Genomic DNA, 12709 nt, shown 5'->3' on the forward strand with positions numbered 1-12709 from the left:
CAGAAACCAACCTTTCCGGAAGAAGAAAACCCTAGCTTGAGGGAAATCTCTCTCCTCCCCACGCCTCCCAACAGAGGAGTGAATCGATCACTCCAGGAGGCTCAAAAAAATCCAAAAACCAAACCGCACTCTTCAAGAAATCAAAAGAAAGCTAACAATACCTGGCCGCCCAAGATCAAATTAAAAATAAAGAGTCCAACTTTTCTAGGACTCTTCCCCGTACTCTAGTTCTTCTTGATTTTGATGCCAAACAGTAGATCACCTTCCAGATGACTAGATCCCACCAAAAAATCCAAGAACTAGGCAATCTATAGCAGATCGATCAGCCCTTTACTACTTCATGCAATCGACTGATCTAGGGCTGCATGAGAATGCTTCAAGAAACCCTAGCCGATGCTCTGATACCAAGTAGAAATCTACTGAATTAAAAAATATGAAAGAAAAGTAGTTTCTTGAAGAGAGGAGAAGAGAAGAAGAGAAGTTGAAAAGAAAAGAGAGCAATAATCTGGCCGCCCCCCTTCACTTATTATTTATACTAAAATAATAGAACAGTAAAAGACAACTATGCCCTTATAGGCGGCAAACATAAAACAGCATATATAACACTCAAAAACATAATAAAATTTGGACTCACATAACTACTGTGGTCCCCACCTCCTATCTAACGGATAACATAAAACATCTACTCAGACAAACATCATAAAACTGATTAATCTTCAATACAATTCTTCCCTCAAGGAGATTCCAAAGCCAACTGGTTCTCAATAGCTGAGAATTACATTACAACCAGAGTCCCTGACCAGTCCTCCCACTCCAAAGGGACTCCAATCCACCATCCATGATCCATCAATGTCCCTGACCACTCCTCCCACTCCAGAGGGGCTCCAATCCAGCACCCATCGAAGTTTAATTTGTAGCTTTCTTCTCCAGGTGGGCTCCAATCCACCATCCTTTGTTGTACCCTGTTGTTAAAATTCACAATAAAGTTCCTACCTCTTAGCAGATCATTCAGATTTACCCCATTTAAATCTTTGTTGATCTGATCCCAGTGAGCACCCCTTACAGTTTTTAAGTTCAATCATCTCCTCCACTTTTCTGTCATTCCTTTCACACCACAAATCCCATACACTGCCCCTCACACATTGCCACCAAGTTTTCTTTCTTCGTGTAGTGCAGCTCAAAAAGTGTGGCCTAAAAAGGTCCACCACATTAGAGGGTGCTGCCCACACTTCTCCCATCAAAGAGAAAAAGCGTTGCCAAATCTTTGAAGCATAGGAGCACTGAAAAAAAAATACGGTTGGTACTCTCCCCGTTCTTCTAGCAAAGGACACAAACATGGGGGGAAAGGGACCAATTTTTACACTTCCTTTGGAGTCTATCACAGGTATTCAATCTTTGCTTAGCAGTGTCTCAACAAAAAACCTTTATTTTAGGGGGAATTTGATTGGACCACAATTCATTAGCAGGTAAAGACAGGTTTTCATCTTGGTTCACAAGGACCTTAAGAAAAGGAAGAAGAACTGAAGCTGCCTTTAATAGACAGGACCCAAACTCTCTCATCAACCGCCGAAAAGGTTAGAACAAGGTCTTGAAGTAAATTGATCAAAGGAATCAGCTCAATTGTTTCAAGGTCTCTTAAAGGTCTCCTTAAACCCAAGTCCCAAACCAAATCAGTTTCATTAAAAGAAAACAAATCAGCAATGATTCTGTTTTTGAAAACTGACAACCTATAAATTCTTGGGAACAAATATCAGACACCCATCAACATGGCCAATACACCATACCTCTGTTCAATTTTATTTTCATATGGTATGAATGCTTTTCTCTTTGTGAAAGATGTTTTTATCCATGTATCTATGAACTCTTATATGTAATAAAAGAAATGTAAATGTCCCAAAGCATCCAATTTTTCAGTTCAAATATATAGAGCTATATCCCCAACTAATTTGACATATTCACATACTCGTTATATTTTATTTGTTTTATAGTTTTCATTGATTACCATATAAGTATAATTTGAGAAACTAATAGCTATGCATGTGTATATAAAGTAGGAAATATAAAGGGATAGATTAATGTCATATAATTATATAGATACAAGAACAGGGCATAACGCCAAATGGCTTCACCAACATGCAACTTCAAAGGCTATAAAGATTATCCAATTCCCATCATTTATGCCAGCCGGGCCATGTCTTCATGGTCAAGGTAGGGTATCTCACGCAGGAAGCTTAATTTGCTGTAGTTTTGCCCTAGCATGGAATCAAAGCATTGAAAAGCAGGGTTTGAAGGGACGAGTAGATTGATGAAATTTCACAGACCACCCCATCCCCATGCTCTGTGCCAAGTCCCATCTCCATAGTTGAATTACGGCAACCATAAAATGAAGCATAAGATGACATTTTGTACACTGGTTCAAGATGGAAACATGGGCAATGGAGACGTTAATTATATGGTCCAGACCACCAAACCGAACCAAAAGCAAGCTGAAATTGGCGGTTTGGTGTGGTTCGGTTTCCTGAATTGAATTATATATATAAACTCTCAAAACCACATTTGATGATTAATGGAATTGGGATTAGGGTCATACAAATATATCGTTTTAACCAAACTTGATGCTTACATAGTATAGCAACGATGATGATTCAATGATTTTATGGTGACTAAAAGTCTATATTTGTTATTTATGCAGGCATATATGTTGTTTGGCATTCTAATTGGGTTAAGCCCAATAGAATGGCCCAAACTGTATTAGAAAGTGCACCAAACCATAAGAAAATAGCTTTTGGTTTAGTCTGAGATCTCCAAACCGCACCGTACCAGACTGTGAACACCCAAATGGGCAAGAATGATTTGCAAGAAAGGGTACGTCTTCCTAACATTGCTCAAATGTTTAAACAAAAAAAAAAAAAAAAAGCAATGCCAAACCTGAAAAGTTTGGATCTGATAGATAGCATTTTGCCTCTGCAATGAAAGCCCGTGCACGCAGCTCCAAACCTCCATGACCAAGAATCATTGGCAGAGCTCGATGTATAAGAGCTTTTGCTCGTTTTGCATGGTTTGATCCAAGAGAGAGCCACAATTCGGCAAGCGTCAGAGTTGCAGAAGCTTCAAGAAGATCCAAATTAAATGATTGGCAAAATGAAAGGCTTGCCAGCACATAAGGAAGGCCCAAGACAGCATTTCCTGATTTCTGGTTAGGAAAAAAGACATGTTATCTTACAAGGAATTTCAATATTTCTTTTAGATAAAATGGATTGTTAATTACAAATAAACATGATTTAATTTCCCAAGTTAAATAAGAATCCCAATCCAAATTTACCACATGAGTGGTGGATATTGAACAAATAATAGGTGCAATTGCCCCGTACTTACTATGGAGTGGTTATTACCTAGTTATCTTATAAAGCATGGCCTTACAGATGCCCCATATGGCCATATCCAAATGTCTGAGCTAGGTGAGAACTGAAACTCAGACTAATAGCCAGGTAATAACCTAAATACCAGAAAATAAAAGAAATAAAAGAGCAACATGCCAAAATGGTCACAACCATCTAAGGATGTAGAAACAGACTACAAAAGAAGTATATGATAAGATGGCAGTGGAGTGAGTCAGTATGCTCTGCCACAGGTTTTATAGGTAGGATCCATGAAATGGTTATCAATATCAAGTCCTGTAACTTTATCCTGCACGTACACATGACCACTACACTGCTGGTACACCTTTCTTCATGAAGGCAAGATCTAATTTATTCTTAATTTCATGTTGTTGATATATAATTAAACTGGCAAACGATGGATACCTTGTGAATCTCTGCAAGAAAGAGAAGAACAGTAGCATTCTCAACCTGCAGATTGAATTTGTAACACATGCAGAAGAGAGAATGTGCCACAGCTGCTGCCTGCAGGAAACAGTCCAGAACAGATGATACAATATTGACAGAAGAGAGGGGGGGCACCATTGGTGCAGCTTGTTTTATCAAAACAGAACAAGATCCCACAAGGTTCAACCTCCAAGGGAAAAAGTGATGACCACCCTGGTTGGAGAGATTTCAAGTTCCATGTTTTTACCAATGAAAAATAAAACTAAAAGCATAATAACAATGCATCCTGAACACCACTGGTGCAGATTGTTTTATCAACAAATTGACAAACATAAAGCAAAACAGGTTAGATTCCACAAGGTTAAACCTCCAGGGGGAATAAATGATTACCACTAGGGGTCTAAATGGATCGAATTCAAATCGGATCAAGCAATATCCAAATTCAAATCCGATTAGAAAATTTGATATCCAAGTTCGATTCAATATCCAACGGATTTTGAAAATTAATATCCGAATTCAAATCCAATTAAATATCCGAATGTTCAATTCAAACTCAAATTCGATTAATTAATTACTTTAGGTCATTAATAAATATATAAAATAAATATTTTATTTATATAAAGTATATAATTATATAAATTATTCATATAATTTAATTATTATATATAAATTATATTAGACATTTAAATATTTTATATATTATATATAAGAATTAAATAATCAGTCAAATTCAGATATTTATTGAATTGAATCAGGTCATATCCGAATTCGACCGATTAGATATTCGAATTATCCGAATCCGATTCAACTATGTCAAATCTCGAATTCAAAATCGGATTTTCAAATACCGTTGACACCCCCCTGGTTGGAGATATTTCAAGTTCCATGCTTTTGCCAATCTAGACTAAGAGGCCAAAAAATTTGAAGCCAGCCCTCAAGTTAAAAGGACAAACAAGCAATATGAGAGGAAATGCCTACAGATTGGGTTTCACAAAAAGACATGTGTTAGGTGTATGTTGCTTCATCGTGATCAGGTAGACAAGTAAAACAAAACTAAGAACATAATAACAATCCATCCTGAAGAGGCAATGAGAAAATACTTCTAGAAACATGCATTACAGTTAGGAATCAAAAGCATTAGGAATACCAGGACATGTTTATACAGAATTTGTGGCATTTCATGAAGCCTTATAGACTATATCTTATTTTATCCTCCCAATACCAAAACAATAGAAAATGTTAGTATCCAACTATATAATTATTTATAGAAGCATGCTATATAAATGCAATGCTTAGAGTTCAGATGCAATTATGGCATAACATATGTTATAAAATTGCTAAAGACCAAAAATTCCAGTAAAAATAAAATAAAACCTGGCTAAATTGCTTGGCAGCAAGTAATGTGCGAGCATGACGAAGACTTGCTTCAGTTTTCAGCTCCAAATCTACCCCAGTAACAGAGGAGGCCAACACTCCAATCTCATCACAGACTTGTTGAGCTAATTTAAGATGTCCTCTGAATTATATTCCAGGTATTTTAGTAAACAAAAATAACCATGTGATATTAAATCCATACAATACGAAGAAAACATGATAGACTCACCGGTGTAAAGCACGCTCGTGGAGCAATTGCAGCTTTAGCAGCTGCATTCGTGATTTTGATACAGATAAGAATTTCTCTTCTGCTAACTTCATAGCAGAAAATGCTTCTGAAAAAGTAATGTGTTAGAATGTCAAAGCCAATCATGACTATAGAAGGAGCTTCTTCTGAGTTTACTTCCAAAAATAAAAGATAAAGTTTGCAATATACCATCTCAGCTAGCCCATCAAGAAGAAGAGAACATCTAATATGTATTTGAAAAGATATCCTTCAGGATAGATCACAAGGCATCCTAATGCAGGCCTCGAACACGAAAAATAAGATGAAAGGGGGAGAAGCGGTTTGTAGAAGGTCCTGGGAAAAGTGGCCATTCTAGGAGTGGGGGCAACAGGGCTCACACAAAAATTTTGCAATGTTCTTTTTTTTTTATACTTTTAGTACTAGGAATTGGTATAATCATCTTAAAGAGTCAAAATACATTTAATATTTGAAGAAATTAAAGCAGTCCTTTGTCACTCTCTGCACCCCAAGTGTCAAGGGTCAAAGTTAGGCTCTTGACTTGATCTTGAACTGGTTGAATGATTCACTGATTTGTTCATCTGGGTTGACGGGTTCTTATCTTACCATTCAAAAAAAGAAGGGGTTGATGACAAAGTCAACAGCTTTTAAGAACTTAACAAGTTTGGAATTGAACCAACCTAAATTTTCCTCCAGGTGGCAGGTTAATACATACTGATATTGTCAGACTTGGAAACTAAATGAGTTTGGATGGGGATCCATTGAAATTTAACCAATTATAAATAGTCTGACTTTTTGAGAACCAAATCAGGCTTAACTGAACTGGATTTCAAACTCAGAATTGAATAAGCAGGCATTGACAGCCCTAGGCAGATGTAGAGGGTGGAAGGAGAAGGCTTCCTGATAGGCACTGGAAAGCATTTGCTTATTTGAGTATGATTCATATTTCTAACTTGAGGGATGTGATCATGGTGCTGTCTCATCCATAATGGATTTTGTTGGGGTAAATTACTTAAACCATCCTTCTGGTTTCTGAAAACTACTTAAACCTCCCCTCTACTATGACCATTGCTTATTTATCCCTTTATGTCTTAAGGATCAAAACAACTACACATCTTCCGTGCGTTTGATATAAAAATTATAATGGAAAATAATGGCATTATGCTTTAATATATGGTATCCCAACTTTTTCCATGGACAACAACAGTAGAGTGAACATTTATCATTTCAGCTCTTTTTAGGTGTTCTAATTATTTTTTGTCCACCCTTTTGTTAGAAAAAAAAGGGCCAACAAGACAACCACACCCCTTCCCTTAGTTTGGTGTAGACAGAGATATTCTCTCCTTCTTCTTCTTCTTCTTATTATTATCTGGAATTGTACAGACACTACATCTGAATTTTATCATGGTATCAGAGCCAGGTTAACTAGTTCAGATCAATGTCCTTTTTTTTCCTTCTATTCAGCGCATTCTCTTCTAGAGTTTTGCAGAATTCTTATTGATAGCTAGGAGCTTCTCAGAAAGAAAAAAAAAGAACTGATTGTTTTCTTCTTCTGGGGGTTTTCATGCCTCCAGTGAGTAAAATTGTTGTGGTTTTGTGTGGTTGGTAGAAAACCCTCTACTCGGCAATTTGAAGAGGGCTAGTTTCAGGTGTGAGGATGGTGACAGTGCACATTTGGTGAAACGGTTACATGATTGCTGAACCAAATTGTGAGAGTAGCAGTGAGAAACAAATTGTGATGTGTTGCAGAACCAAATTTCCAGTTCGTGAGGTGTATTGTGAGGGTTTATGGTGCTGAAAGTGGAAGACAGCGGTGGTGTTGTTGCTAAAAGCGGTGAACTACTGTGAGTGTTGTTGCTGAAACCTAGGATAATAGATACCCTAATAGTAATCAGTCATTGGTGTGTAGTGTGCTGACTAATTAATGAAGTAGAGTGACAAACTTGTGGTAAAATTTCTTCCCTTTTTCCTTGTGCAGTCATGGGAGACAGAAGTGGATGCAAGTCCAGTGTAATGGTCCCTTCTGATTATTTGAATGTGGAGATGACATCTATAAAACTGAATGGTGAGAATTGTGTGCCTTGGGCTGAATCTGTTGAAGTTTTTCTGAAAGCTAAAAAGAAAGTGAAGCATATGAGGGAAGATAAACCCCCAACTGATTCTCAGGGATATGATGAGTAGAAGCAAGAGGATGCTCAAATTATGACATGGCTATGGAACAGTATGGAACCCAAAATCTGTGTGAACTTCATGTTTTTAGATACAGACAAGGAGGTCTGGGATCATGCAAGGAAGCTTTACTCTGGACAAGACAACACTACTAGGGTTTACCAACTATACCAAGAGTATTTCAATTTGCAACAAGGGAATCAGAGTCTTGAAGACTATTATGCAAGTATGAGAAATCTGCGAAATGAGTTGAATGTGTATCACCCTCTTACACCTGATGTCAAAATTCAGCAACAACAGAGAGAGAAGTTGGATGTGACCAGATTAGTAGTAGGGTTGAAGTCTGAATATGAACCGGTAAGGGCACAGAAACTAGGTGGATCTGCTCTTCCCTCTCTTGAAGAAGTATTTGCTCATCTCCGGAGGATCTCAGTTGGACCCATGGAGAACTCAACTATATCAAATAGGTCTACCTTTGCGGTAACTAGAGGGGGAGACCGTGGAGATAGAGGAGCTCGAGAAGGTCAATTTGGACCCATGTATGGTCGTGGTGGTGGTGGTGGCATGTACAGTTGTGGTGGTGGTCGTGTTGGAGGTCAAGACTCAGGGAGAGCCCATGGTAGAGGACATAGTAATGGTTAGAGGAGGGGTACACATTGTGGTATGGAGGGGCATACTATCAACTTCTGCTATGATCTACATGGCCCACCTTCAACCTGGGCAAATCATGTAGTCGTAACTAGTGGTGGTTCGAGACAGGAATCTCAGCAAACTGATCAAATACCCTCTACATCTACAGATGTCTCCAAAAAGGAGATGTTGAGTGTTCCACAAGATGAGTATGAGCGGTTCATTCAAGGTACGCCTCAACAGAACACAGCTACCCTTGCACACTCGGGTATGACTTGTCTGGCATCCAAACCCTCCCATTTGATTATGGAGCCTCCGATCATATGACTGGCACTCCAGGTGTGTTTTCATCCCTTTCTCCGTCCTCCAAATCACAATCTGTTACTCTTGGCAATGGTTCTACATCTTCCATATGTGGTATTGGTAATGTTGATACAGACTCGTTATCCCTATCCTCAGTTTTATATGTTCCCAAGTTTCCCTTTAACCTGATGTCTGTTAGTAAATTGACCAAGTCTCTTAATTGCTCTATTTCTTTTTACCCTTCTTCTTGTGTGTTTCAGGATCTCAAGACAAGGATGAAGACTGGTGGAGGGCATTAAGCTGGTGGACTATATTACCTTGATGAAGATGGTTCGACAACAGCAGCTTTGTCCCTACTTAAGTATGGGACTACTTTGAATTTATATGTTTCTATCCATAACAACAAAAGACTACTTTGTCCCTACTTAAGTATGGGACACATCATCGAACAGAAACATTACATATCAGCAGCTTTAAACATAAATATAAAGACTAAAATACCCCTACACAGTCGACATTAACAATATGAATGTCCCCAAACACTTTTGGAGTGATGTTGTGCTTACATCTTGCTTCCCTATTAACCGCATGTCCATGTCTATCCTTAAAGGTCAATCTCCATTCTTCGTTTTATTTCCTACTTTGTCTCCTTTTCCTCATACTCCCAGAGTTTTTGGGTGTGTGTGTTCTGTTCATAATCTTGGGCCTAGAATGGACAAGTTAGATGCTCGATCCAGTAAGTGTATCTACCATGGCTATTCCAGGACTCAAAAAGGGTATAAGTGTTATAATCCCAATTCCCGATGTTCTTTTGTGTCCTGATGTTACATTCTTTAAGTCTGTTCCTTTTTTCTCTGGGCCAAGTGTTTCTTCTTTTCCGTCACTATCACCTCCTCTGTCAGTTCCTGTTGAGGACCCCATTCCTCTTGTCCCAATTGTGATCAAGTCTTTGCCTCCAATGCAATTTCCTGTTGAGCGACCACCCATCCGGCAAGTGTATACGCATCGTCAGGTACCGGCTCCTCCTCCAGCTTCGTCACCATCAACAGATCCAGTAGTTGTTCCCACCCCAACCCCACCCCTTGTTTCTAACCATGATCGTCCCATTGCTTTGCGGAAAGGTAAACGCAGTTGCACTCTTCACCCCATTTCCAATTATGTTTCTGTATCTCACCTTTCAGCTTCCCATCACTAGTTTGTTTCTATGTTGTCCTCTGTCTCTGTTCCAAAGGATGTCCATGAGGATGGGCCAAGCAATGGAGGAAGAACTTTCGGCCCTGACTCATACTCATACGTGGAACCTCACCACTCTTCCGCTAGCATGTTGTAGGCTGTAAGTGGGTGTACACTGTTAAATATTTGTCTAATGGGAGTGTTGAACGGTTGAAAGCTTAGTTAGTTGCCAAAGGTTATTCACAGTTGTATGGTATCGATTACACAAACACCTTTTCTCCTGTTGCAAAAATTGGTTCCATTCATGTTCTGATCTCTCTTGCTGCTATGTATGATTGGCCCTTGTTTCAGCTTGACATCAAGAATGCCTTCTTACATGGTGATCTCCTTGAGGAAGTGCATGGAGCAACCACCAGGGTTTGTTGCTCAGGGGGAGAGTGATAAGGTCTGTACAGTGTTTTAAAAGGCGCGCCTGAGGCGCAAGGAGAGGCGTTTTCCAGAGTAGGGGCCTCGCATGGGTCAAGGCGGCCAGACTTTAGGAAGGCGCTCGCCTCTTCGCCTAAGGTGTGCGCCTTAGGCCAGGCGCCAGGCAGTCCAAGCGAGCGCCTATTTTAAGTTGCCCTTTGTTTTTTTTGTTTGTTTTTAAATTTACTTTTATAGATGATTATAATCGTATATATTATTTATTTCCTTTTATGTGCCAAAATATTGAGATATGGTCTGGCAAATTTGAAAGAAAGAACCCACGACCCAATCGAGAGAGAAAAAACTTGCCATGCAAGGCTTTCACAAGAATCTTCTCAGACACCCAATATCAGTCGAAGTCTGGAATGTCAAAGTTCAAAGCCCTCAACCCCCATGTTCTTCTTGAATCATCGAGTTCAGGCCTTCAACTCAGTTGAACAACCACCTTCGAAGTTCGATTATCAGAGGTCATCTCTCAGTCGGATGACCAACGACAGCATCTCCAACTCTTCAGGCCTTCAACATCAAGTGCTTCACAAAAAAACAAGGGCTCTGCCCAATTTTTTTTTTCATTTGTTTCTTCACTTTTTACACTGAAAACAGGGGTTCCACCTGCCCCCTGTTCACAGAAAAATAGGGGTTTCATTTGTTTCTTCATTTGTTTCTTCTTCTTCTTCTTCTTCTTCTTCTTCTTCTTCTTCTTCTTCTTCTCCTTCTCCTCCCTCCTGTTCACAGAAAAATAGGGGCTCCGCCCAATTCTTCTTCTTCTGGAACTGTTTTACACTAAAATAGGGGCCCCGCCCCTTCTTCTTCTTCTTCTTTCCTTGTCTGTTTCACACTAAAACAGGGACTCCACCCAATCTTTTTTTTCATTGTGTTTCTTCTTCTAGAACTGTTTTACTCTAAAACAGGGGCTCCGCCCCCTTCTTCTGGAACTGTTTTACACTAAAACAGGGGCTTCGCCCCCTTCTTCTTCTTTCCTTGTCTGTTTCACAGTAAAATAGAGCTCCACCCCACTGTTACACACTGTTTTTTTTATCAGCAAATATTAATTTGAAAATAGTAAAACAAGGCTCCACCCCATTCTTTTTTTATTTTTTCTTTACTTCTTTCTTCCCCCACTTTCTTCTTTCTTTTTTTCAATTCTTTTTTTACACGAAAACAGGGCTCCCAGTCCCAGCTCTGTCCCAGAAGTGGATGGACTATGGACTTTCAATTCAAATATGTCTGAACTTCTGTTTCAGTTCAGTTCAGACTTCAGTTCTGTACTTTTGTTGCATTATATTCTGAACTTCTGGTTACAGAAATACAGAATACAGATTGAAGTATTGAACCTTCAATAAAAATAAAAGAAAGAAATTAAGCATTATGCATTAGCATTACTGATTTCTATTTCCTTGGTTAGCTATTTTAGTTGATTTGTTTTCGTTTTATTATATATTTTTATTTTGATTGATTATTAAATATTAATTTAGTTTCCTCTTTTTTTTGTACAACTAGATATGGATGAAGGCAATACTTTTCATGAAACTAGTAGGAGAGATCCATCATGGAAATACTAAACTCTACAAGACCCTAATAATACAAACTCAGTCACCTGGAAATTCTGTGGAAAAGTAACTAATGGAGGAATCTATAGGGCAAAAGAGCACATTGTTGGTGGAAGGAGGAATGTTAAAGGATGTACCAAGTGCCCTAAAGAAGTCAAGGAAAAATTTTGGCATATATGCAAAATTGAAGATGATGATGGAAGAAAGGAATAGAATCCTTGATTTTGATTATCATGAGAATATGATTGAAATTGAAGATGATGATGATGTACAAGTTCATAGTGTTGGTGGTAGTTCTAATTCATGTCCTAAGCCTTTTACATCTGCCGGATCAAGTTCCAAGCCACCCCTTAAAAGACAAAAAAGGGCCTACGGATAAGTTTTTGACAACACCTAGTCCGGAGCAAGTTGTAGAGATGAGAAGGGAACAAAAATGAATGAAACAAACCACCATCACTGAAACATATAACAAAGAAGGGAGGGAACAAGTTTGTATACCTATTGTTAGGTGGTTATATCAAGTGGGTATTCCCTTAAATACCATTCACTTGAAAACCTTTGAAGCTATGGTGGAAGAAATTGGGCAATTTGGGCCTAGATTAAAGATCCCAAGTTATTATGAAGCAAGGCTTCCTTTCTTGAAAAATGAGGTTGAATACACGAAGACATTATTACAACATCATAAGGAGGCATGGGAAAAGTGGGGGTGTTCTCTAATGTCTGATGGATGGACCGACAGAAAGATAGAACCCTAATCCATTTTTTGGTCCATAGCCATGCTGGGACGATGTTCATAGAAAGCATCGATGCATCGGGTGATATAAAAACAGCTGAGAAGTTGTTTAATTTACTTGAGAAGATGGTTGAGAGGATTGGTGAAAAGAATGTCATTCAAGTGATTACCGATAATGCTTCAAACTATGTTTTGGTAGGTAAATTTTCTAACTTGTTTTTCTCTTTACAACTTTTACTTGGTT

The 12709-nt window shown here is 38.6% G+C and overlaps 1 protein-coding gene across 1 annotated transcript in view; it reads right to left on the reverse strand.

The window, feature by feature from the left end:
* The window catches only part of LOC104609478 (anaphase-promoting complex subunit), a 94094-nt gene that overhangs the window by 9129 nt on the left and 72256 nt on the right, over window positions 1–12709 (reverse strand). Inside the window, exons 15-18 of the mRNA XM_010275813.2 lie at window positions 5428–5533; window positions 5199–5340; window positions 3804–3902; window positions 2929–3193 (exon numbers count right to left, since the gene is read on the reverse strand). Coding sequence (XP_010274115.1) covers window positions 2929–3193; window positions 3804–3902; window positions 5199–5340; window positions 5428–5533 — 612 coding nt within the window. The remainder of the gene's footprint in view (window positions 1–2928; window positions 3194–3803; window positions 3903–5198; window positions 5341–5427; window positions 5534–12709) is intronic.

This window comes from Nelumbo nucifera, chromosome 7 (assembly GCF_055504915.1).
Source record: "Nelumbo nucifera cultivar China Antique chromosome 7, China Antique-T2T, whole genome shotgun sequence".
Taxonomy (NCBI): domain Eukaryota; kingdom Viridiplantae; phylum Streptophyta; class Magnoliopsida; order Proteales; family Nelumbonaceae; genus Nelumbo; species Nelumbo nucifera.